The 27,594-nt window shown below is 37.2% G+C and overlaps 1 protein-coding gene across 3 annotated transcripts in view; it reads right to left on the reverse strand.

Moving 5' to 3' along the window:
* The window catches only part of GRIA2 (glutamate ionotropic receptor AMPA type subunit 2), a 93,714-nt gene that overhangs the window by 24,047 nt on the left and 42,073 nt on the right, over positions 1-27,594 (reverse strand). For all 3 annotated transcript variants that reach the window (XM_054202578.1, XM_054202577.1, XM_054202579.1), the window contains exons 4-6: positions 23,405-23,601; positions 19,086-19,139; positions 16,548-16,709 (exon numbers count right to left, since the gene is read on the reverse strand). In XM_054202578.1, the coding sequence (XP_054058553.1) occupies positions 16,548-16,709; positions 19,086-19,139; positions 23,405-23,601 (413 nt within the window). The remainder of the gene's footprint in view (positions 1-16,547; positions 16,710-19,085; positions 19,140-23,404; positions 23,602-27,594) is intronic.

A 27,594-nucleotide genomic window follows, 5' to 3' on the forward strand; every position in this document is an offset into this window, starting at 1 on the left:
AGCATGCAAAGGCAGGTTTTGTGAGGAGATGTCTGGAAGAAGTGGTGCCCCTCAAAGAGCAATATAGGCGAGGAAGAGCCTCATGTTCCTAATCTCACACAATATAAGGAGCTTTACAACTTTTGAGACATCAGAGAAGAATCCTGTGAACATATGCATCAGAAGGAAGCTGGGGCTAAACAGTCAAAAGCCGGTATCTTCAGTGACTGGAAAATTTTACATCTTAACTAACTAACTGAAGAGAAACCACAAGTGCGTGTACGCTGAGGACTTTGTTGGACGGGCTTTATGAGTCCAGAACATTGCAATTATGCCAAATATAAGGGACATTTTTGGAAATATGGGCCAGAATATAACTACTTACAGCCTTATGAATGAATGCAATGATCCCTATGAAGGCTATTAGATGCTGAAAATATATAAACTGTAAAGTGGAGAGAAATGATATATTGGCTCTCTGCTTCAATGGCTCAGACTTTAACGAGAATTTTAATTAGCTAGCTCAAGTCATGCAGAAGGCTCTTGTAATTGTAACCAAGGCAGGCTCCTGAATTGAGGTCATTTTTATATGCAACTGTTAGACCTCGGAGAGGAAGAAAAGGAAGGTGGGACTCTTTTTTTTCCAGATATTTAAGCTTACTGGGTGATTAATGTGAATCTTCTTACGAAAGTTCTCTCAGTGAGTTATACAGAAATCAGGGATCAGAACAGCAGAAGAACGAAGTGAAAGCCTCACTGGAGCTGATAATACTTTCTACTGCCACAGTAGCTGTGATTAAATGGTGGACATGAATTTGGAGATGAGGAGAAGGTAACAGAGAGAAGAGAAGAGGAAGAGAAGAGGAAGAGAAGAGGAAGAGAAGAGGAAGAGAAGAGGAAGAGAAGAGGAAGAGAAGAGGAAGAGAAGAGGAAGAGAAGAGGAAGAGAAGAGGAAGAGAAGAGGAAGAGAAGAGGAAGAGAAGAGGAAGAGAAGAGGAAGAGAAGAGGAAGAGAAGAGGAAGAGAAGAGGAAGAGAAGAGGAAGAGAAGGGCCCCTGACTCATTTTTTTGGGACTGACTATTAATACTTCTTTAAGTGTAGCTCTTCGCAGTACATATTGTACCACACTAGCATTTTGAGAAACTGTGGATACAGCACTGTCATTAACCACTGAAACATACTTTGGGTAGCAGAGAAAATAAGAGCTTAAAATTGAAAAGCTGTAGTGCTAATTCAGTTATTCTACATTTCATTTGATCATTTGGATATATTTAATGTATTATCTCAAGAATATTAACCCTATAATATATAATTACCGCCCTGAATATTCACAACTCAGTCACATATTCAGTTTGTGTAGGGCTTTGCCTATCAATATATATCTCTATGTGTATACATGTCATCACATATATCAAAACCACCTGCTTTAATTTAGGTTAAGTCAGCTTTAATCTAAGGATCTCAAAATATTTCACAAGCATCTTATTCCTTCATGTTGTTGGAGATGTCATGAAAGCAAACAGCCCATGTATCATTTCTTACTGCTTTATTCTGCACACACTTTCAGCTCCTAATAAGCTTCATGAGGCTCATTAAAACTATCTATAGCTTAATGAATAGATGTAAAGTTGACAAACTAAACCAAAGCAAACTCATTACCATAAACAAGAAATGACAGACCGATAACCAGCTCATGCAGAGGGGTGTCTCTGTGTGTGTGTCTGCATAATAAATAAAATTGCCACAAGTTAAAGGATGCATTAGCCCTGTCTTGATTCACTTTGTTTTGTACTGGAGATTCATCCATGTGCTGATCTGCACAATTAGAAAAAGTGGGAGCACAATTTGGAATATTATTCTGTGAAAGTGGGAGGGGCTCTTACAGCCTACTACTTTTACCGCAATGTAAATCTCCTAACTTCATTTCTCTTCCTTTCAACTTTACATGACAAAAATCAGCAACATATATACACAGTGGTATAGCTACTATGCTATAGTTCCTACAGAACCACCCATATTAATTAAAGCATGGCAAAGAATATACAAAAAAAAAATCTTTCTTCTCATAATTCTAGAACGATGATAACAATAAGCTGATAATATAAATTATAATATAATTCACTGAAGTGTCTAAGGATTTTATATTATTTGCTATGAAACATGGATTGCATGCATATCATATGAAAGAATTCTCCCTCTCTAAATAAATGCCCTAATTGTCAAGTAGAGAAAACACAAGGTCCCTACGCGATTTTATTCAACATAAATTTAAAATGTATCTTAAACCTTAATAAAATTTGTAAGCTGCAGTTGCAAAGATGAATTTGAAAAGTAAAGACAAAAAGTCATTCCAGACTAAGCAGAAGATATGTCATGTCCTGTCAAAGAAAAACTGGCAAGATGTTGACTTTTGTAACTTTAGCTGTTTTCCAGTATTCAGAAAACACCAGAAATCCTTAGCTAGAAGGGTTTTTGTACAAAATATCCTATTTTGTACAATTAGTAACTGAATCTTCTGAAGATGAATTTACAGAAGACACCCCCAGAAGCACAAGATTTTTTTTTACACATATATTTTAAAGCTGTAATATATTATAAAAAGATGCAATGTTAATATTTTAAAGCTGTAATATGTTATAAAAAGATGCAATGTTAGCCTGTTAGTCCTGTGTTTAACACAATGCCTGTTCATGTGCTGAAGACATAAAGTTGAGAGATATGCTTAGAGACTTAAAATCTAACATTAAAAGAACATACTTGAGCACTGGAAAAGAAATGAAAATATGAAGACCTAAATGAAAAAAAAAAAAGGGGGGGGGGGAAGTATTGTGAATCACAAGAAGTCAAATTCTTTTTCTCACGATTTGGACATCTGCAATGTCCAAATCTACCCTTGACATACTAGGGTTTGTTTTTTTTTTTTTTCTTTTTTTTTTTTTTTTTACAGTCAGAGAAGAGAAATAAGCATTTTAAAGTGTGATTCATTTGACCTGTTACAAGACACCTTCTTTAAGATGAACTGAATCATGCCTTAGATTCTACTAATTTGATCTCCAGTGACTTCTGAGACTCCTGGAGGAGTCCAAGGTGATCAACTTAGATACATATGTCTACACTGTAGACATGCTTAAAACAAATTAAAACCACTCAAGGGGACTATGAACTAGCCATTCATCCCTAATCTAACACAACAGTGAGAAATAAAACCAAAATATTTTGGACAGACACTGTACCCGCTGAGTCAAAGAACACAGTGGTAGCGTACAAGACGCAAGGGACATCTCAGCTGGAATGGTGTATCCAGCCGAAGTAGTGTTCAAGAAGGCTGAAATCAGTCTGAAACAAGCCCAGAAGGCGGCTCCTCACCACATATGGCGGGGGGGGGCTGCTATTGGGACAGCAGAAGGGACACTGTCACTAACAGAGGTTAAGAGATCAGAGGTCTAAAATCATACACAAATATTTTTCCTTGGAGAGGCGTAAGACTCAAAGAGAGGTAATATAGGAAATGTTCTTTCTTGCAAGAGCGACTGGTAGAATCAATGGGTATAAGCAAATGTTCAGCACTTTTCCTTATATTTAAACAATTTAAACATACTTAAATACCAACAAATACACGTCAAAGGCAGTAAAGACACAAACTGCGTGGCCTTATAGCTTGCGCATATATTAAATGTTTGCCTTATGGCTCTATACTAGCATTTTTTTTCCAATGGTTCTCTATGCATTTTATCACCCTGTTTGTAATACTTCACTGAACTCTACACAGACTAAATTGGGATATCAAATGGTGTCTTGTTTTAATACACGTTACAGCTTTATTTTGCTTTGAGAATTATTTTCAATAAAATCTCTCATCTGAGTTTTGTGCATTTTTTCCACAACGAAGTATTTCTCTACTTGAATGCTAGTATATACCACAAAAGCAGAATTGCCTTTTCATAGTGCTTTGTAGAATAATTGTGCTTTTTGGTCAAAAGATTCACAAAACTCTATCATTTTGTTTGTAATTTCAGATGTAACTGCGAGAAACCAGTATATAGATCTAGAAGCATTCTTACGTTTTTATATATTATATATAAAAAAATAGGTATATACATATATAAAACCACAAGCAAAAAGAATGAGAGACAGTTACTTGTCAAGAACTAGTGAAGGAACTGGGCAACTACCTCCTGTGACTTTCAGTGTAGTTAAACTAATGCAACTCGGACACCTATTTCTTAAAGGGTCTGTCTTTAACTAATGTATCTGGGGGCTATTTTGAAAAAGACAGTATTACACACACTTTGGAAAACATTTGAAAGTGGCCTGACAAATGAAACAGAGGAAAATTCACTAACGGATAGGAAATGGCTACCTCCTTCAGGACCTCTTGTGATACCTTGCATACTCTCACGACAGAGCACGGGAATGCCAATAGTTACTTTCAATAGAAATAAAAGACGTTATCAAATATTGTAAACGTAAATGTCATCGTAAATCCAGATGGCTTTTCCATTACCTATGGGCATGTTTCAAACACTGAGACTTGAGGCAGAGGTCAGGGAGCCCAGAAAAAAAATGGATGCTTGCCTACTCCTCTCTGATCTTTACATTAGAATGGAGCTCTTGTGAAAAGAGGCAGCTTTTAAAACAAACTTGTTTCCAGCTGAAAATAATTGCATATATATGCAAGATATTTGGAAATATCAGCTGATTATTTTGTAAGTTTTTCATAACAATCCTGGTCCTGACTAAAAGGGGAGGAGAAACGAATAAAATGTAAAATTACTGGATCTTAATTTTTTTTTTTTTAATTAATCTCAGTAAAGATGGCGTTAGAGATCAAGTCCTATTTATCTTAACAAATACACTATCTTTATTAAATTTTGTTTCCAGAGATTTTCAGATCAACTTACATTTTGACGATGAGCCTTTATTTAAATGCAATTCCAGCACTCTGTGCGCAGAACAGCTAAACAAATAATAGGTATTTTTGCTCTGAAATGCCATAATGTTATGGGCAGAATATCAGATGCAAAGAACACCTTAAGTAACCTGTCACCTTAGAAAACTTTAAATGTTCAGGTCCAAAACTGCTATCCAGAAAACCTGCTGATTTTGTGATGTGTTTACGTTCTTTAGGTATCTCCTTGTCTGGTTAGGAAAGGCTGCTCTCTAGGAACATCCAGAACAGCTTTGGTTTCCAGCCCAGTAGCTAAACACCTGCCTAAGAGACACCCCTGGAAGTCTCACTCCTCTTTGAAAGACACAGTCATAGCACATCAAGCAGACACTGACAAGACTGGGGCACTTCAATTATCCTAACACTCCCACTATAGGATATTTATAGGGGAAAGTGACCTTCTTTCACTCCTTTTAAAACAGAATACAGCAAAGATCACAAGATTTATGAACCTCAAGGTGCTTGGCCTTTCTACCTATTTCACCTACTACTCTAATAGGAAGGAGATTCCTGGGGTGTAATTCCTCCCCCAAGATTACCTCCAATCCAGAACACCACTCTTCTCACTACAGTCATCAGAGGTGCTAATTCAGCACAAAAAAAGAGTGCAGGTACCTGATTATTTTTTTTTTCCTTCTTTTCTTGAATTCGCACAGAGGAAAGAGGTTTTAAAGTACTTTTGTCTTCCATTAGATTTAATGCAATGGCCAAAGAGAAGAGCTAATGCTACCGTAAAGCAGACATTTCTTCAAAATATCAGGACGATGTCAGAGAAGAAAAAAAAATTATGGATCTGGGCAAAAGTCTTGGCAACAAAGTGAACCGTCTGCCTTCCAGGAGGAAGTAGAACAGTGACAGATCTTATTAATGGCACTGGGATTTCTATCTACTGAAGTTCCAGACCTTTTTCCATTCAAAAGAACAGGAAGTCAGCATGCATGCCTTACACTCCTTCCGAACTGTTAATAGAGAAGTTGTGTGGGAACTTATCCCTTCCATTATCCAGAAGGTTAGATTAGCCTAACATTGTGGCCCCTTTATTTTCTGAAAATGCATCACAGACAAAGAGCTCCGCCGTGTCAGACAATCTTAGAAATCCTTCAACATTTGTCTCAACTAAGCCGTCTGTTGCCACATAAAGATGGGCTTTCAGAAGCGTCCTGCCATTTACTCTGGGTCCACTATGTTCTTCTGTCTCAGCTTTTGTTGACCATGGTCAATGGATCAACTGGTGAGATGGTTCAATACTGATTATTTGGAGAGCAGGCAGTAATGATGTTATAGCACAGTGCACTGCTGGACGAGGCTTTTATTTTGCTGTTGCTCCAATAATCATGTATAAGGAATTTAAAGTTAATGAAATACTGAAGCAGATACCAATGCAAAGTGTTCTCCAAGCCAGTGCCATCAAAAACAACACAGCAGCTTGTACACTAGTACTAAAAAAGAAACAACAACAAAACAAAAAAACATTCACGGCTGTAGCCTTTCCTTCTACATCTATCATAGTATGCTGCAATACAAAAATATCTTTCCGTTAAACACTTGTTAATGAGAACAAGTAACTATCAAGTATTAAAACAAGATATTGAAAGGAGTAAAGTAGCTTTTAATGCAAATCTTCACACTGTATCTTTTCTCTCTTATACCTTTCCTTCTCCCTCTGAAGATCATAAATAAGTAAAAATAAATAAATCAGGAGGGCATCTAATCTCTCCTTACAGTAACGGCAGAAACAACTCTAAGCTATTCATTATTTACATATTTGTACAAATGTAAATTGTGCATTCACTACATTTGTGTAACAACTTCTTTGAACCTCAAATCATGGAGGTTCTTAAAATCTCCAGTCATCACTCAATGGCTAAAAAGTTTACTATCTAAACTCACTTCTTTTTACTAAGTTCCTTAAAAAGTCTATTAATTATTGCCCTATTCTTTTCCATTTTTCTAGAAGCTTTCTAAGTCCTCCTAACTCCCAAACTAAAGCTTACTCCTAGTGAACTTTATATCACCAAAAACACACAGAGCTTGACAAAACATTAAAACCAATTACTTGGATTTGAATCCATACAGCTTGACAGAAATAATAAAAACAATTATTTGGATTTCAACCCACAGCATTTTACTTATATAAAAAAATGTTGTCTTCCAATCGACTTCACGGTGGAAAATATACATACTGACAGAATAAATAACATTTTACAATTATTTGTGTAATTTTACTTCTAACTTTAAACAGAATGCACTTGCAAAATAGAAATGCCACTGATAATAAAATCACCTTTAATTTACTGTAAACCACAAAGACCATAAGCCTTTTTAATCGTCACCATATGAATACATAAAATCTCCTTCTTCAAGGGTAAGCTAGAGAAAAGTATGCCACTTCACAGCGTTAAAAATCAGCAGGATCCAGCAGCAAAAACTGAAGCCTATGGTTATAATAGTGAAAATAGACCAAGTAGGAAAATTTAAAGCAGAGGATGAAAACAAAACGTACAAATAGGAAGGCAAAAAGACTTCTCTGAAAAATCATGCTGTAAGAGATGGATTTGAAAGAGCTACTATGAATGTTTAAAGTGTTAAAGTGGGGGGGTTGGGTTTTGGTTTATTTTTTGGGGCGGAGGTGGGGTGGGTGGTTATTTGTTGTTTTGTGGGGTGTTTTTTGGTTTTTTTACTGCTTTACCTTAAAAATACACTTGAGCCTCTTTAAATTCCTATGTTCTACCTTCAAAAATTAATGTTAGTCATAAATCAGTAAGCATATGTGACTTACAGTAGATATAAATTTTAAAATCTAAAATGATCATTTACTAACATATATACTGAAACACAGTCTTCAATCACTGCTCCTTTTATGATAAAAATGGCCATCCAAGCATTGTTAACTATGGTAAATATCCTTGAGTTGAGTTTTTAACCAAAAGAAAGTTAGTGCGATGATCATAAAAATGTATTCCAGATCATTTTCTAGAAGAATAATTAATGATTGGTGCAATTAATGAAAATAGTAGAAGAGGGATTAGAGATCAGATTATTCAATTTTATAAAATGACTGATACTATATGAATGGTAAGAACCTGAAAATTCCATTAGGCTCTTCAGCTATATTATTTTTACTCATAGTCAACAGAAAGTCCTACAAAGATTAATGGAAATAAATTATTTACCCTAGAAGCTCAACAACACTGCAACAGAAATTATTCTAAATTGGAATTTCATATGAGGATTCTTTGACTAGCCTTTACATAAAGACACACTAAATGATCTTCTAGTGATCCTCAGTGCTTTTCCTCCTCTCTTATTCTCCCGACCCAAGAAATATCTGGCCATAGATGTCTCTCCAGCTCTGTGAGCTGCCACCACCCTTCTGTGCCTTTCACTTACATCCCAACAGGCTCCTTCCACTTTGCTGACCCCTTTTTTTGAATGACACATTCCTCCTACTACTACTTTCAGCTTTGTGTATCATTCTCCCTTCTCCTCTAATCGCCATTTCCCATCAAGCTCCCTGTCCTAAATGCCATTGACCTTGGCAAGGCCAGAGGCATGCCGGATCTTGCTGAGCACTTGGAGCTTTCTTCTGTTTGTATCAACCATATTCAGGTGAATTGCTGGTTGAAAAAAGTGATAAAGAGTTCCTGGAAAAATAAGCAGGAGGAATCCATTGAACTTTGTTGGATGAATATCCTTAAACATTTATAATTACTAAGAATAAGTGGATTCAAATTCAAAGAAACAAAGCTGCATAGAGACATCAGGACTCTGTAGTTTTCTAACGTCTGGCAAATACTTTTGCTTTAGCACAGTTCAGCCACTTTTACTTGCAGGCTCAAAGAAGCGGGGTCAATAGGGCCTTTGTATGTCTGAGACAAATCTACAGATTGCCCCAAACCACCCGCTGTTTTCGCTGACCAAATGTTCCATTCTTTAATTGAGTTTTCTTTAAAAAAAACACAACAAAACCAAACAAACCAACTGTGCTGGAATGAGTGATTATTATGCAAAAGAACCTTAAGCTACTAAAAGAAGCATGAAGTTTAACATTGTGATTTTTTACGCCTACATTTTTCATCTATACTTTTGCAAGTAGAGAAGATTGAATAATGGGATTCAAAAGTCCAGTGAAACCAGGTAGCTAGAAAGCCAACTGATATATACATATATATCTATTTTTTAATTTTTTTTTTTATGCCCAGGAAACCAAAACACAAGGACTGGAAAACATATGCAGAAAAATCTCACAAATCTACAGTTTTACAAGGGCACTTAAAAAAAAAAACTTGGCTCCAGCTCAGTTCCTGATTAAATCACATATTAAATACTGAATTTAACTAAATTTTTAAATTCTTATTTATAAATCAATTATCATCTACTTGAATTCAGGCATAATCAAATCACATTCTTCCATTAGAAGTACAGCAGGTGCAACAGAATATCACTTATAACTCTTACTAAAATGCCTGGTACTATAAAACCATTTTCCAACACACTGCAATCATAAGAGACGTACCCCAAAATGAAGATATTGTCTAATTCATAATTGTATGCTTTTGCTCAGTTGTCTATATCTAGTCCAAATGCTTTCTGAATTTCCAGATTGAAGAAATGTTTTCATTGCTCTCTTCTTTATTCCTGATTATCAATGTGTCATCTAAATTTTAATTACTTCTGTGAGGTAAAGAAATACTTTTATATTTGTCTGCATGCTCTGTATTCCATCCTTGAGCTAAACAAGCACCAGTACAGTTAAACCAGCAGCTTTCAATTACAAGCTTCATTCTTCCTGACTTACAGTTTAAAATTGGCAGTTTTCAACTTTTGCAATTTTATCATGAAGCGCACACCATTTGGTACTACACAAATACTTCAAATTCTAGAACTACATCTTGAAAAAAACCAGATTTCATAATAATTTGCTAAAAGACTAGACGACTTGGTTATAAAAGTGAGACCCGAAAATGTAAAACTACTAAAGGAAAATTAAAGGCGTCCTGGTTTTAGCTGGGACAGAGTTAGTTTTCTTTCTAGTGGTTGCTGTGTTTCAGATTTGGTATGAAAGGGATGTCAGTAATGCATACTGGTTTACTTGTTGCCGGGTGATGTTTGTATTATTTTCAAGGACTTTTTTCAGCTTCCCATAGAAGCTGAGAAGGAGCCTATACAGAAAGATGGAATGGACAATGGAATATCCCGTACCACAGATGTCATGCTCAGTATATAAATGGGAGTTTGCCAGAGGGCGGGAATCTGCGATCACTGCTCGGGATGGTGCCAATTCACCTGCCACTGAGAGTGACTTGTGTCATTATTATTGTTATTTTCCTTTTCTGTTATTGTTTCTATTAAACTGTCTTTACCTCAACCCACAAGTTTTTTTTTCCTTTCCCTTTCCCCTCCTTTTCTCCCTGCCCTACTGGGGGACAGGGAAGAACTGTGTGAGTGGCTGCATGGTCTTGGCTGCCAGCTGGGGTTAAACTATGACAGAAGGCAAAAAGAATCTATATTTTTGTTAACTTTGCTATGCATTGATTGCTTGGGGGGGGAAGGAGGGAGGAAAGATTATGAAGCTTGAAATACAATCGTATGAATTCTGAACATCTGAAACATAATATACCAGCATGAAGCAGTTCAAGCCACTGGAAACAGATGCAGTGAGTACTGGGGTTGTTACCATCTTCCAACACAATGGTATTCTCTACAAGACTGAGCTGTCTTATGTCTTCCACCCAGGCAGCCCCAAATTCTTTTCTGCGTGCTGCATGTAGTTTCTTTATATATCATACCTAAGTTGTCTCAGATACTTCTAGCACACACCAAGCCTAAGATTGCTCTTAGTAAAGCTCATCACAGAGTAGGACAGCTTATAGAAGATACTAGACTATTTCAGTCGGACCAATTCAGGGCTGACAAAGTTAAAGCATGTTGTTAAGGGCTATGTCCAAATGCCTCTTCAATGCTGACGGGGCTTGGGGCATTGACCATCTCTCTAGGAAGCCTGTTACAGTGCTTGACCAACCTCTTGGGAAAGAAAAGCTTCCTAATGTCCAGTCTAAACCTCCCCTGGCCCAGCTTTGAACCATTCCCACGCATCCTGTCACTAGATACCAGGGAGAAGAGCTCAGCACCTCCCTCTCCACTTCCCCTCCGCAGGAAGCTGTACAGAAGAATAAGGTCACCCCTCAGCCTCCTTTTCTCCAAACTAGACAAGCCCAAAGTCCTTACTAGTTCCTCACAGAGCTTTCCTTCCAGCATTCTCCAGATGCATTCAAGGACCTGAACATCCTTCTTAAATTGCAGGGCCCAGAATTGCACACAATACTCCAGGTGAGGCCACACCAACGCTGAATACAGTGGGATAATCACCTCTTTTGACCAGCTGGATATGCTGTGTTTGATGCACCCCAGTGTGCCGTTTGCCCTCTGGGCTGCTGGGGCACACTGCTGACTCCTACTGAGCCTGCTGCCGACCAGAAAGATCCCTTTCTGCAGGCCTGCTCTCCAGCCACTCCTCTCCCAATTTATACTTGTATACTTTAATCTTAGTACTTAGGTGGTGGGTTGACCTTGGCTGGATGCCAGGCCCCTACCAAAGCTGCTCTATCACTCCTCCTCAGCTGGAGAGAGGAGAGAAAACAGAACAAAAAGCTTATGGGTCGTGATAAAGGCAGGGAGAGATCATTCACTGATTACCATCATGGGCAAAACTTGGGGAAAAATTAAAATCAGAGTAGGACAACAAGGAATAAAACCAAGTCTTAAACCACCATTCCCCCACCCCTCCCTTCTTCCCAGGACCAACTTCACTGCCAATTTCTCTACCTCCTCCTCCTAAGCGGCACAAGGGGACAAGGAATGGGGGTTGTGGTCAGTTCATCACACATCTCTGCCGCTCCTTCCTCCTCAGGGGGAGGACTCCTCACACTCTTCCCCTGCTCCACCGTGGGATCCCTCCCATGGGAGACAGTCCTCCATGAACTTCTACGATGTGAGTCCTTCCCACAGGCTGCAGTCATTCACAAACTGCTCCAGCGTGGGTCCCTTCCACGGGGTGCAGTCCTTCAGGAACAGATGGCTCCAGCGTGGGTCCTCTGCGTGGTCACAAGTCCTGCCAGCAAACCTGCTCCAGTGTGGGCTCCTCTCTTCATGGGTCCACAGGTCCTGACAGGAGCCTGCTCCAGAACAGGCTTCCTATAGGGTCACAGCCTCCTTCGGGCATCCACCTACTCCAGCATGGGGTCCTCCATCAGCTGCAGGGGGAGGTTGCGGGGCTTCACCACAGGCAAACCTCTGCCCCGATGCCTGGAGCATCTCCTCCCCCTCCTTCTTCACTGACCTTGGTGTTTGCAGAGTTGTTGCTCTCACATATTCTCACTCCTCTCCCCAGCTGCTGTTGCACAATTGTTTTCCCCCCCCCCCCCTTCTTAAATATGTTCTCACCAAGATGCTACCACCATCACTGATGAGCTTGGCCTTAGCCAGCAGCAGGTCCGTCTTGGAGCCAGCTGGCATTGGCTCTATCAGAAATGGGGGAAGCTTCTAGCAGCTTCTCACAGAAGCCAACCTGGTAGACCCCCTGCTACCAAAACCTTGCCATGCAAACCCAATACAACTTATCATGTCTCACTAGCCTTCAAGTGGTAGTAATTGAGCTTCTTCCAGGAATTAGATCAAAGGCTGCCCCCAAACAGAATGGGTTAACCAGATTAGAAAGTTGAAGCAGTTGGATGCAAATGGATGTGTTGTCCTTCAGTGTCCTGTCCTTCCACAACAGCAAGAGATCTGCCTTAAACATAATATACTGACACAACACTAAGGCTCAGAAAGCCCAGCATATTTGTAAATTCACAATAATGGATCAAAAGGGGATTTCAACTTGGTATTATTAGGCCTTTATAAAATTAAATGTGGCCTTCGTTTTGCTACTTGACAAAGAAATTCACCAGGATGCTCAGTGCTATGTTTCAAGACCTACACGTTACTAGTTCTTCTAGAATTGCATGCAGAGACTGATAACAGCACCCTCAGTTACAACAGATATATTCTAAATTGAATCTGAGGTAAACAGTATATCAGCTTTACTTTCGAAAGATGAAAAGACCTTTTGTAAAAAGACAGAAAAGCACTAGTTTTAAGTGTCCCAACTTAATCTTCAAATCTTGTGTTTTTTTATCAATACAGGTACAGCGCAGCAACAAGTAAAACCAGTGTCTCTTCGCATCTACATCCTAAAACTGCAATTTCTTGTAATTAATATTTTATAAATTGTGAAAATACATTTTTAAAGCAATTTGATTCAGGACCTCTTCTGGCCATCTATGAAACGGGTTTTCAACAATGTTTTTATTTCTTGAAGAGCACATTCCTTTGAAATGCACTTTATCTTAGAAAGAGGTGTCTTCGTCTATATTCGGGATTGTACTTTGACGTTGTGATATGTCTTGTCACGTCAGCTCAGTCATATCCCATTGACTTGCATTTTATAATGTAAAATGAATGTATACTTCCTTTTGGATTACAAAAGGACGATAATACAACACAGTTGCAATGCTATTGCCTGCAATGAAAGAACATTTGCAATCCCAGAGATAACATTACCTTGTAGGGGCATGTAACCACCTCTCATTTCTGTATTGATAATACAGGACTTTTATTAGCCTTCCTATCCTTTTCATAAGGAATTTGCAGTGACAGCTTCCTAAATTCCATGGGAAATAATGACAAAGGCTCATTTATAACCACTGACAATTTGGACAACTGCCTCAAAACCAGAAGAGGAGAAAAATTATTCATAAGATCGCGGAAGGGACAAATGGCAGACCAGGGATTTAACCTGCTCACTAACTTCGATTTTTATACACTATTCCAAGAAGAAAAGGATAACAAACGCAGCTAGAATATTAACATATGAAGGAACGGCATGTTCAGGAGGGACAGGTAAGGGATGCAATTCAACAAGAATAGATGAAAAATCCTGTATTTTAAAGGAATGATCGAGTGCAAAGATATTGTATGACACCATCTAAATCGGCAGCGGTATAGAAAAGCAATGCAGAAAAAGATCTGGATGTTTGTGTGCATCTCATGATAAATGTATTTCAACAGTATCACGACAGTGAGAAAAAAAAATAATTAAAAAAATGAGTAACAAAAAAGGAAGCCCTGAAAGGAGTACTGCTTCTGAGAAACACAAAGCCGTTATTTCAATGTCTACTGCATAGCACTCAGATGCCAATCTGGCATTTCAAAGAAGATGGGTACCAATTAGAAAGGTTCCAGAGCAAAATGACGAACATGATCTCAGAGTAGAAAATTCAAAGGAAAAGGGATTATTTAGTTTAGCAGGCAAGAAGGCAAGGCAACTAATGGCAACCATCTTAAAATATAGAAGGACAGCTAAAAAGGAGAACTTCCTCACATCCATTAGAAACAGATAAAGGGGAGTAACAGATTAGGTGATACAAAGGTTGATTTAGGTTAGACAAAAAGCAAAAAATAAGACTATTTAAGCCCGGCAATAGAACACTTGGGGAAACTGTTAAATTAGAGGAACTGCCAGGTATAGCTGGTTCTGCCTTCAGGCAGGGAGGATGGACTGGTCAAAGACCTTTCTTGCCATGTTTCTATGATTTCTATTATTCTGCTCTGCCTGTAGCTCCCTCAAGGATGGGAATGAAATGTGACACATCTCTGTCCTTACATGTAATGGCAGGCAAAAAAGACAAGTGATACGTGTATAAGGGTAAAAGATAGAAAGCTACAAAAAAAAAAAAATACAGCAACCAATGCAATCAATCTCTCCAAACATTGGAATATACCTCCACATTTTCCAGCCCCATCAATACCTCTAGCATTTATAAATTAACTAATAATTTAACATAAGTCTCAATCTCTTGATTATCAGTGAGATCCTGTACATTCCTTAAGCAGACAATATATAAATGAAGATAGATCAGCCTTTTAAATTGAATTTAAAATGTGTTTTACGCTAATAAGATTAATGAAAACAAATGTTTCAATTCATTTATTTCTCCTATCCATAACAAAATAAACCTCTAAATAGAAGTTATTCAAAATACACTCCTTCAGCCCTTTCAGTTTCTAGTAGACTTGAAAGGACCCATCATGGAAGAAACAGAGGGAATACCTGTGATAGTTACAGATTTTAATGCTCTAATAAAACATTGCAACCACTTCATCTTATCTAACACAAATGCAATTTTCTGCCTACTGTAAGTAATACCAGAGGTACCAGAATCCTTAGCACACTGTCCCTCTGATCTACTTTTCCATCAATGATAAAAACTGCATCTTGGCTTCAGTTAGACTTTTTTTATTTTAGTCATGCATTTCACTGTGATCATTTCCAGACTATGATTATGCAACATTAGTAGGTAGGTAGATTTGGGCATTCAAGAATCAGAGAGACAAAAGAATTTTAATAATCACTTACAGCCACGTCTCTTCCTTTTTTCCTAAATGAGAGCACTTATTTACCACATATATGACACGTACGTAATATGAATGTGTCTAAAGGCATAACACTGACTCTAGTTTATTATGTAAAACTTCAAATGAGAAATCCAATTATTCTGTGATAAAGATTTTAAAAATACAAAAATAACCACAGAAAAATCATAACTTTGCCTAAATGACCCCCACATTTGGCCTCAGAAAAAAGGAACCTACAAACTTTTTTTTTTTTTCATTTAAATTAAGGTTGTGTGCTTTAAAGGATTTTTGTTCCAGGAATTTTAAAAAAATGGTTCTTCCATTACTCGCTGAAACTTCTTATCCATCTCATTATAAATCAATAATAGCACAAATAGTTATGCCTAGAACATTTGCCATTTATTTTTTTGTCTCAATACATCCTAGAGCTATTTAAGTATACTCATTCTTAATAAAATTTTTGATTGTATCACTTAAAAGAAAAATTATTTAGCATTAAAATGGCGTTATTCTTGTTAACATCTTGCAAGCACTAACTGGTGCTCATAATGGTCACAGAAGGTAAGAAAGTACTATTATCCTACTTTTATCCAGAAGTAAAACTGAGGTAAGGAAGTTCAACCACTTGCTCAGTGTCACATCTTGTGTCACTCAGGCCTGAAATCAGACCATGATTCTGTACCTCTGGCATACCATTTAATTTTAAAAGGCTTCATGGGATTTAGGCATCTGTCTCAAAGCAACTGTCTTACCATTTCCTTACAAGTTTATATTATATCAGAAAATGCTAGATCTGTGTTCCCTGGAAGCCTACACATGACTACGTATTTGCCTTTAAAACATTTCATAGCACAGAGAAAGAGAAAAACCTAGAAAAGCCAGTAGATACTTAATATATCATCACATCTAAACCAATTACCTAACAAACTGTCAAGCGCAGATTTACAGTGACACAAGAAGAATTAAAGTTGTCTTGAACATTTTTGACAGTGCAGCACCTTTGCTCAACCAGTGCTATGATAGACAATGTTAAAAGTACCCCAGAGAAATATAAAACTGTGTTGGCACAGCTGATTTTGAAAGGCTTTCTCTGTCTCCTGTCTTTCTATTCCAATTCCCTCACTTCCTGCACATCTGTCACGGTTAAAACAAATGTAAGACATACCTTAATTGTACTAGTGTGTGCACCAGGATATTCTTTTTCTTCCAGTGTTGACCAGCGTTGTATAAATTTTGACACCAGGGGATCATCATAGTCAACTATCTGAAATCCTGAGACGTTAGCTCCTCCAAACTGAATTTTGGACAAATCTCCATCAGTAAATCCCTGGGCACAGAAAACATTATGTCTGTTATTCCAACAGTTTTGGCAGATCTCTCAATAGTATATACAAATAAAGAGTTACCACATGACTCCTACTGCAGAAGTGTAAGCCCGCTCAAACAGGATCCAAGTTTAAGTCCTGGGCTGCCAGAATTAAGTCGTCATCTCCACCAGCCAGCAACGCCTCTTGTTGCTCACTAGACATACACCTTTATAGAGTGGATCTGTCCTTGCCATGCTTACTTTCCTAAACATTCTTGTTAATTTCAATGGGACTGCTTAAATGAGAAAGGGAACACTGGCATGAATAACAGTTAGGCAAGCACGTTTTAGGCAGGTATAGCTACAGCCACAGTGGTGTCCTCTTGTTGCTAGGATCACTACAGGACGTGGAAGGATCTACCATCTCCCCTGCCTCCTCCCTCCAGTAAAAGAACTACTTCTCATTCTTACAAACAGCACATATGTTTTGTTTTCCATGTTCTGTGTTTTAACTTGCCCCAAACAACCATACAAACGAATTTAAATGAAATACTGCTTTCGGACACTTCAATTTAAATGAATGCTCTGAGTGAACACAAAAAGTAGTAGCAACTTCAGACCACACTATTAGAAGTTACTGCAATTGCTATACTAGATGCTCTTTAACTATTGCATATTAATGATACTCATCAATGATGTGTTTCTGCATGTTAATAGAGACACTTCTACACGGATCATGAAACTTTATTCAATATTATTGTGAGCTTGACATTCAAATAGGAACATTCATTGCATACTCTTCTCCATCTATCAGCATGTTTTATTCTTAAAACAGATCAATTTCTTGACTGACTGATCAGACTGGAGAACATTATTACAGTCAAGAAAAGAAGAAAGAAGGTGGATTCAGTGAAGATGATTGGATATGATCAAGTACTAGGTAAGTTTTCTTTGTGACAGAGAAAAACAGTTTTAAAATCATTACATATATATTTTATATGATGTTATACAAAAGATCTACAGTATTTGCACTTAAACTGTATAAACTTGTAGGAAGCAAATATGATATTAAACAGCTTTAAAATACAAGATTCAGTAAGTTTTAGATCTTATGGGCTTACTGTTACAAACTTAAAGCAATGGCTAAAATAGCAACCAGTTAACATAATGAAATACACTAGACAATTTTTCTAAAATATTTCCCTTAAGACTCAAAACACTATTTATACAATATTTGCAATGCAAAATACAAATGTCTAACAGTTAGGGAATTTTTCAAATGTTGTAAGACTTTTATGCTTGCTTTGTGAATATCAGTACCTTACCTTCTTTATCTTAAAAAATAGTTAATAAATATAAAAATGAAATCCCACTGTTCTGCTTTAAAGAGGCCTTTAGAGCATAAGGCTTCTTCATACCTGTCTAGTGACATACATAATCCTTCACAATACTGCCTGCCTGGAGGGAGGGAGTGTTTTGATCAAAGGTTGGGAGGAGACAGGGGTTATGTGTGAAGTGTGACAGACACACTATGGTCATTCTGTTTCCTCAGGTCCCTCAAAGGACTATGGAAGACTCCCTGGGCCTTGATGAAATTTCTATCAAACGCTATCACAGTCCAAGAATAAGTGATGGAAAAAATGATTTAGAGGCACTTACACCATGCAACCACCAAAACTTTTTTCTGGAACAGAATAACTGAGATTCAAGCCTGCATAATTTGCTTTGTCTGTTACAAAAAAATGTTGGATTAGATTCCCTAGGTGCAGTAAGTAAGTGTTGTTGACTTTCATGTCAGTAAAATGGCCTTTCACCTTTAGACACAATTTTAAAAGAAAATACTTTGACAGAACTAATATGCTTCCTGAACTTTCCCCCTTAGGAAAACTATTAGCTCTACTGTCTGATCACCTATGGTGAAGAACAGATTAATTCAAACTGATCACCAAGCCAATCTGAGGAATGAAGATGTGTAAAGCTGAGGCTCACTAGTCTAGCAGAATGAAAACTGAGAACTGTAATTTTTAAGTACTTTAGAGGTGAGAGAAGAAACATCAGTTTGCTGAATGAATGTATCAGCGTACAATGCAGAAGATATTTTTTCTGATTTCTGTACCCTACTTTTCTAAAGTATGTAGAAAAAGGGATGAAGTGCTACTGAAGGTGCTGAACAACCTTCACTCCCATTGATGGAAATATCACAGGAGGCATCTAAGCCCTGAAAAGATTCAGCCAATAAAACAAAAACCATCTCAATACATGCATTCGTTTGGCAAGGATAAAGACGTTCAGCTTTTTTTATTTTCTAAAATGCACTTAAACCAAAATAATAGTTGATGCACTTCCATGAACAGTAAAATAAGTAATACAGGTATTTTAAATATTAAAAATGCTTACCAGATTTGCAATGATATAATGGTATCCTTTAACATGTTTACCAATTGTGATAACCTGTAAAAAAGAAGAAATACCCCCGTAATGGAGAATGTTCACCTGATACTTGGACTGAGACTAAAAAAATACAAAATGCAGTATGATGTTAAAGCTAGTTATGAGCTTTATGGTATGCAATACTGAGTTTGTTCAGTGCTTTACTCTTTATTTTACTTAATCCAGTATTGAACATACTCTCTGCTGGTGGAAATTAGTCATTTTCAAGTCCCAAGATCTGGAAACTGAGGAGTTGAATGCTAATTATTATGCTGTGTATTAAAGGCACAACCCGGACAGGAGAAAGCAGGCATCATGCAGTAGAAGCACTGTGTCTCAGAGACTCTTGTTTGGATTCTGCTCCCTTTGTAGCAGAATTGTAATGTTCCTTGAACTGGAAAAAGCTTAAAAGCCCACTGACATTAATGAAAGCATCTACATTATGAGGAAGTCTTTCAAAGTTCAAATTGTTTATTGCCCTAAGGCTTCCTCGTAATCTCCCTCAAAGACAGCTGCTGGTTTCTGAGTCTCCACTGGCAGGCACGTAATATGGATTCTTCTCCCAAATAAGCCTAATTAAGATGTGTCTGCATGGGGAAGTTTGCATTTTGAAGCAAACACTTCTCCAGAAAAAGGATGTGGGAGATAACAGGACTCTAGAGGTTCCTTCCATCTTTTGAACAATGACAGCAACTTAATGATTCACGTATGTCCTCAATTAACAAATAACTAAAATATTCAGAAGGTACCCTATAACTTGTACCAGGCTAGTAGTGAACAACATTCCACATACTTGCTTTAGTTGCAGAAATATAGTATAACTGAAGGCAGCATTTAAAACTAAGTTTTATGTCACTAGAGTTTGCGACTGAGAGGATCACATTACATAGGCCATAGAAATTTTTCAATTATTCCTCTTCTGAGCTCAATATATACATGATATATGAACTTAATTATTCTAAAACAGTTATTTGGTTCAGACTACTCCAGACTCATTACTTATTAAAAGGTTTAAGAACCGTGTTCTGATGTATTTCTTATGCAGCTGCTGCTTCCAAAGAAATTTCAGTTAGACCAAACAGATTGGCTCTTCTACATAAAATGCCTCTTTGTCATTGGTATCTGAGAAAACAGTCGGTAGCTGCAAGTCTTTGGATCAATGGTTACTAACTCCGCTCTAACTGCTACTGAGTACTATTTCATTAATCTAGCTTTCTAAAACATTGCCCTTTGCCACTCATCCATATGAACACTAAGGATGCTGCCAGTTAAAACTCGAAGATTCAGTGGTAGCTCCAAAAGCCATGATGAAGGAGCTGTGGACACAAAGGTATTCACCAGTGTCCCTAGTTTAGCCTAGCATCTCAAGCAGGGATAGAGAAGAAGTGGCAGTAATTGCACGGCTGCCCAAAGGGTGTTATCAGCAGGAAATGAGATTCTGCAAAGGAAGCTGGCTGAGAAGAGATAGAGGGTATATAATGAAGAGCATGGTAACACTGACCTGCCAAATCAAAGAGAAGGAATATAAACTAGTCTGAGGAGAGATGGGGAACTGAAATACTTTTCAACTTCAAACGTCATAAATCATTGATATCTGGAAGAGAAACTATAACATGAGACAAAAACCAAGAATGATGAAGCAACTTTGCAAACACATCATGTGTGTATACAAAGATCGAAGGACTACAGAGCGTTACTGGGTGAACCCGAGGTTGCCACCACAGCTTAATAAGTTAGTGGGATAAATCAAACACTACCATAGAATGTTTGTTCAAGAATAGAAAGCAAAGAAGAAAGTAAAGAAATTGTTGCTCTGTATATCAAGAATTCAAATAATACTTCAGTATTCAAGAAAAATCTGGTCAACAGAAAGGCTGTTACACAACTCTCAGTAAAAATACACAGGAAAAGAAAAGGGATACTAATACAGAGGGTCTACTTCAGGCACCCTCATGAAATGAAAGAAATTGCTGAGGGTTTTTTTCTGGGCAGGTATTAAATGAATTTTTAAAGAATAGATCTGATAGGAAAGCAAGACCTGAAGTACACAGTTTGCTTTTAGAAAAGAAAATCAGAACATTACATTTAAAGGATACTCACAGGCCAAGAAATCCATTGTTCAGCACAGACCTTCATCTTAAGAGATGGAGAAAATTAATAGTGAAACAGTTATTTCAGATCTTATTTTCAGCTACTTGAGATATTGAATGTGGGTTTACTTTTTTATGTAAGGAAGGGAAGTTACAGAAGCAGAGTGTAAGGATAATGGACTTAGAAACCAGACCAAACTCCAGAAACTGCTAGGGTATCTTGTAAAGAGAATTTCAAGGCTAAATCCATATGAGACAGCTGACAGCAATTAAAGAGACCATGTTCTAGGGCATAGCAGTAAACTATTTTGAGAAGAACAACTAATTGGAATTATATTAACTGACCTACGTGGCTGACCTAGTTATCTAGAATTCTTCAGTGACTTACAAATCAAAACAGCAGAAACAACAGTTTATCCATCTGTATGCTTCAGGAGTAGCACAAGTCTATGGGGATAAGCCGAGAAAATCTGACTCAAAACAAGGCAGAATCTATCAAAGTGCAATTAGGGTAAGAAAAATATCCCCGAGCTGCAATCAAAATTTAAGAAGCAGCCAAAGAAAAAAAATAGGTCTGTTACTAAATAGGTAGTAAAAATGAGTGGTTACTAAATGCTAAAGAGGGTCCTTGTCTTTAAGAAGTGGGAAAAGGAAAAACTGGAGAAACTTACAATCAGTCAAACTTCCGTATCAGGGAAGAGATTATAATGAATATTACATACTTAATTTTAAAAGAATCTATAGGATAATAAGATGTTAAACAGTCAATATAGTCTTGTCAATATCAAAATACGTCAAAGCAATTTCTTTCCTTTCTCTGACATGATAGCTAGCCTAATAGGTAATGAGGAAACAGCAGATGTGACATATCTTGAGTCTAATAAGGCTTTTGTCCTGTATGACATCGTTACCAGCTCTTCGGGGAACACGGACAAGACACAATAAAGTAAGCAAACAACCGTTTGAAAAGCCACAGAGAACCAGCTCAAAAAGACCTAAAAGTACTATTTCTCTCAAGCAATGCTCTACTCAGTACATTTCTTGACATGGGTAACAGATCCGAAAATATGATTTTAAAAAACTGCAGATGATAGGAAGGTTGCAAATGCTTTGGAGAACAGGATCAAATTCAAATTGATCTTGAAAATTAGAAAAATAGTTTGTGGATATGAATTCCAAATAAAACAGACCAATACAATGCATTCCATTGAGGACAGACTGCCTGAGCCTCTCCAAATGCAATGACCTTCATAATAAAGACCAAAATATAAGCCCTTCAAAAAAGCTTCAAACCAATACATCTTAACTCTGATGATATATCCCTATAGATGCTACACAGCCTCACATGGTCAAGCTCAAGCCAGCAGGGAACTATCCTTATAATCTTCCATTGTGCTCTGCATGCATAGAAAGAAGATACAGAGACAGTAAGACCTTCCTAGACACTAGGACTAAAGAGGTGGATTTGAAGGTAATGCAATAATTTGAATTAGAGCACCACGATGCTGTTGTGAAAAATAAAAAAAAACAACACCGTTTTGGCAAATAATGTATGTGTGGTTGGAGAGAATACATAATTTTCCATTATGTTCAAAGCTCAGGAGGCCTTAGCTATGGAAAACAGCATCCATTTTTGGTTAACATACCTTAACAGGGAGACAAAACAGAGAGACCCAAGGACAGTAGGAATGACAAAGAGCTTAGAAACATGAACTACAAAGGGAGTTAAATGGAAAAGAGAAGCTGTTGATACAACATTCTGAAGATGTAAAAGGCTCTTGGAAAAAGCATTAGAAGCAGAAAATACTTTCTAGGTGTAAGGAGAATTAATATAACACAGACATAATATAACTATTTATAATGCACCATATATAATAGTGTATCAACTACATGTAATATAATATACTACATAGGTTGTGAAATAGCCTTAATGAGATTTTTTTTTTTTCCAAATAATCAGGGTATAAAGCCATATAGGATCATCCAGATAGAATTATCTTGCCTTTGAGCAAAGGGAGGGATTATAGGATTTGTATGTTCACTTTCTGCCTGATATATAAATGGTCCTCAATACAAACCTGTCACTTCCAAATGATGCATAATAATCACAAGAACAGGATCAAGAGAAACGAACTCATTACATTTACTTATAGAGTATAGCTAACTGCTATCACTAAAGAATGGAGAATAGCAAACCTGATCAACAATGTCGTTGACTTTATCGCGCTCACAGTCCAAAATCACTCGCCTTTCCTTTTTTACCTCTAGATCTTGAAACAGTGAACGGTAAGTTTCATCTTTTCTGTCATTGTTAATATTTCCTACATTGATAGCAGTCACTTGCCATTTCTTTTCAGCAGCAGAATCCAGCACAGCTTGCAATGTTGATAAGCCTAGTGAAGCACAGGAGAAAACAGAAGATATGGCCGATAAAGCTTCAAGAATAACGAGCTTCTAGAATGTTATTTATGAGATTACTTATTTAAGATTTCCTTGTTAGTTGTTTGACCTGTCACACATTGTTAGGACTCAGAAATGAAGATATGTGTGGGCCAAATCAGTTCTTACTGCATGAAATGTCTATATACATCGCTGCAAGGAATCAGAGTAAAGCCTTGCAAGGACAACCTTTTGGTTTTGCTTCAACCTTCTTCAGAATGGAATTTTGCAGTTTCATTGATTTACTGCTGAATTCCACATGCTGGGAAAGAGGTCTTCTAGAGAAAAGTGATCCAGTTATGGCAAGAGGATCAGCTGCTTATTATGAAATGCTATTGAACCGATTTTGTTCTCGGCACTTGAGCAGTACTGTATTTAAACCCGGACCTCACTGAGGTCTGTGGCAAATTTCCCATATTCTGCAGTGGAGCTAATGGAGGAGTTACTTCTGTTGCCTACAGTCATATCCCTGATTCTGAAAGAAGATATGCCACATATCTCTTTCCATATAGATAAGTAGGCTCAATGCTAACAACTAACAAGCAGTCTACAGGAGTATGTTTGCTTCCATTTTATCCTTTTGGCACATTACTGCCAGGAAGCTGTAATGTCTGTACAGCTGCAACTGCCTACAATATGTTGTAAAATCAGTGAAGATTTTACTTGACCGATTTTCCCTTTTAAAGGATTAAATAACAGAGTATAGAAACATGAAAATTACTGCTGGAAATGAATTTCTGCTACACAACAGATACCATTTTAACAATTTCCAGCAGCACAGGAATTGGACTTGTTATGTTTAAATCCCTTCCAGAGAATTCCACCTAATTCTAGAGAGCAATTTTAAGGATAGCAGATAGTATTACAGAAAAAAGAAAATTAGACTTTCTCACAGGCCAATTGACACTTTTGCATATTCATCTCCCTTGAAACCACAGAACACCAGGAGTCATTTCTTTGAGTCAAATTTATGACTTGATACGTAAGGGAACCTTAGGAATAACTCTCATGAGAAATAACAGTGGTTATGTCCATAAATGTAGAAAGAAAGCACTACGAATTAATTTGTCTTATAGTCTATAAATACATCATTAAATTAAGATTGGTCAGTGTTTAGCAATTCAGCTTTATCAGTGAAAACAGTAATGACTTACAGCACTATACAAGACTGGTCATTAGCAAAGGTAGAAAATGTCAGGCTTCCAAAAACATAAATTCAACAATAATCTCAAATAGTTTTGGTTTTCTATGTAAACTTTAAAGAAAGACTGATATGAAGTTTTGTACATCATGCAATGAATATGTATTTTAAAATAATAGATAACTACAGTCCAAGGATACATATAAGCTATTTATAATATTTTAAAGATAAATGTGGAGAACTCGTGCTAAAAGGAAAAGATAATTAATGTAAGCAAACTAAAAGATGTAGGGAATATCTTAAAACATTAAAAATCACTAAAATAAGCCAATACTTCATATTAATGTTTTAAATGGTAATTTAAAATAATTAAAAAAAAAAAAACAAACCACAAAAAAACCCACCCAAGCTGAAACAGATATAATCTGGATCAGGATAATTGTTTCAGATCTCATTTAGTAGATTTCAAGTCCTCCAATCTGTCTATGTTTCCTCCGAGTTAAACAGAATGTCAGGCATAAATTAAATGGGCTATTAATGTTAATACTATCCATTACAAAGGGGTTTTATATTTTACTCCTCTGATCTTCCATTTTTCCTTGGGACTCCCTTTTCTTGGGATGCTCTCTGCAGAGATGTCAAACGGATGCCTGGATTTCTTGCTTTTTATAGGTGGCAGATTTGTTCAGCCCCATACAGTTTAGTTTATTCTGACAGCAATAACACATTGCAAAAGAAGGGAAAACAGACAGAAAAAAAAAGCATTCATGGCAGTAATTCTGTGGACGTGGAAGCCTCAGGAGAGTGGTAACAGAAGCAGGACTCTGCAGAGGAGAAAACTCCAACAACTTCAGTTGCCTTTTTTTAAACTGCAGGAATACTTCTATTTGGGAAACTCATGAGCCTGAAACTCTTTTGGTCATAATGAGACAAACCCTTAATTCAGTGAGCTCTGAAAAGGAGGACTGAACAGAAGCTGAGTAAATTAGCAATTCTGTTACAGATAGAATCCTCCAATAACGTCACGACTTTTTCCAAAGCCCACTGTTTACTACTGGCAACACAGAGGAGGCAAGGAGGGTAAAGGACACTAATCCACATATATGAGAGCAACTGCCATATTACGCCAGTAATAGCCTGGACATGCATATACTAAATGGCCCCACTTCTTATAGACAGGAATGAGATAAGAAACTGCCCTGCACTTCAACCAGTCAGCCCCTAACCACAGAGGAGCTGTAAAAGTAGCAATAAATGATTCTTTTGGAATAAGTCATCAAATTAATTCCTATTAACTTTCACAGCTTCCATGAAAAGTAAGTCTCTTTGGCTTTTTTATGTCACTCCTGAAGGTGGAAACATTTTAAATTATGTATCATTCCTTAAATACATGTAACTGTCATTACATTAACACTTATGCAAAAATGTTTAGAGGAATTGTGGACCCAGTATATTCAGGGTTTGAGGTCAGTGTTGCTGACTACACACTGCTTGACTCTGCAGGTTAACCTTGTGCAATCAGTGGGAGCACTGAGGAGCAACGATTTACTCAACATAAAGGTAGCAGCTTCATGCCTTGGAGCTTGTTATCACTGGGGTGCCTTGCCACAATTAAAACAAACAAATAAGAAAAAAAGGCATAACCGAAGGATGACTACAAAAACAATTTCATGCTGTTATTCCTGGCCAGATTCAGCCGGTGCAGCTCACAAGAAGAACTAGGTGTTTTTCAGTATTTTCTAAATATAAAACACATGCAGGTCACGCACTGCGCACTGCGAGATGATTGACAGAGTATTGGCTAAGCAAGTAGTTTTACATCTGTCCTTTCTAAAAAGGCAGTGAATGTTTCCGTTTCTAATGCAAATTTGAAAAGTATCCACCAGAGAAATGGGCTTAGGGTTCATCCTCCCACATGACATTACTGTTGGGGGCTACATACCAGTATTAGTTTATGTAACTTTAGTGCTTACAACGGTGATAATGAACTGTCTTGAGGAGGTCCCTTCAGCTTCTGAACAACATAATGTTTAAAATGGTGAGCCACAAAATAGCCTTTTTTGAGTGAACAGGAGAAGCTAAAATACAGAAAAGTTAGCCAAGGACTAGGTAAGGAGAACCTGAAGACAGAATGGCAATAATGGAATCCCAGAAAAGGCAGTCAAAAAAATCCCACTTCTGTATAATGTTGCTTCTTCTCAGAAAAATAGTTCATATACTGGAATTTGCAAGTTATTCTTCCTAGCTTATAAACTGCTATATTATTATTACTACAACCATAAAAGGGCATAGAACTTGAGAAGACTGTACCATGGAGTAGATTTCTTACAGACAGTGGATTTGGGTTTATCAACAACAACAAAAAAATCTAAGCTCAACAGAGGAGAGGAACTCAAGTATTTATCAAAAGCAGTCTCCAAAGAAGCAGGGACTGCATCCAAGATTCTTGCTTGCTTAGTGCCCAACTATCGATTTTGCATGTGCGGAGTGAATCTGTGATTACACATTGTCCTTCATGCTCAGATGTTTGGGTTTTTTTCCTCCTTAGATGATTCTTTAAAAAAAAAAAAAAAGAAAAAAAAAAAACTTTTCATAGGAACTGTTTTACAACATGTGATTAATCTCGTATTGCTTATCAGCATGTTTTCGATTCTATTAATATATACTGTCATAATTTTATTCTTATTTAAACAATTTTGTTTCTGTCCCAAAAGCTCACTTCTAAAGTAAAGCTTACACTTACATTTGCTGCAGGCAAAAATTCCTTTTCTCATTTACTTTTCCAATACTAATTCAGCATTTCAGT

This window comes from Rissa tridactyla, chromosome 5 (genome assembly GCF_028500815.1).
Source record: "Rissa tridactyla isolate bRisTri1 chromosome 5, bRisTri1.patW.cur.20221130, whole genome shotgun sequence".
NCBI lineage: Eukaryota > Metazoa > Chordata > Aves > Charadriiformes > Laridae > Rissa > Rissa tridactyla.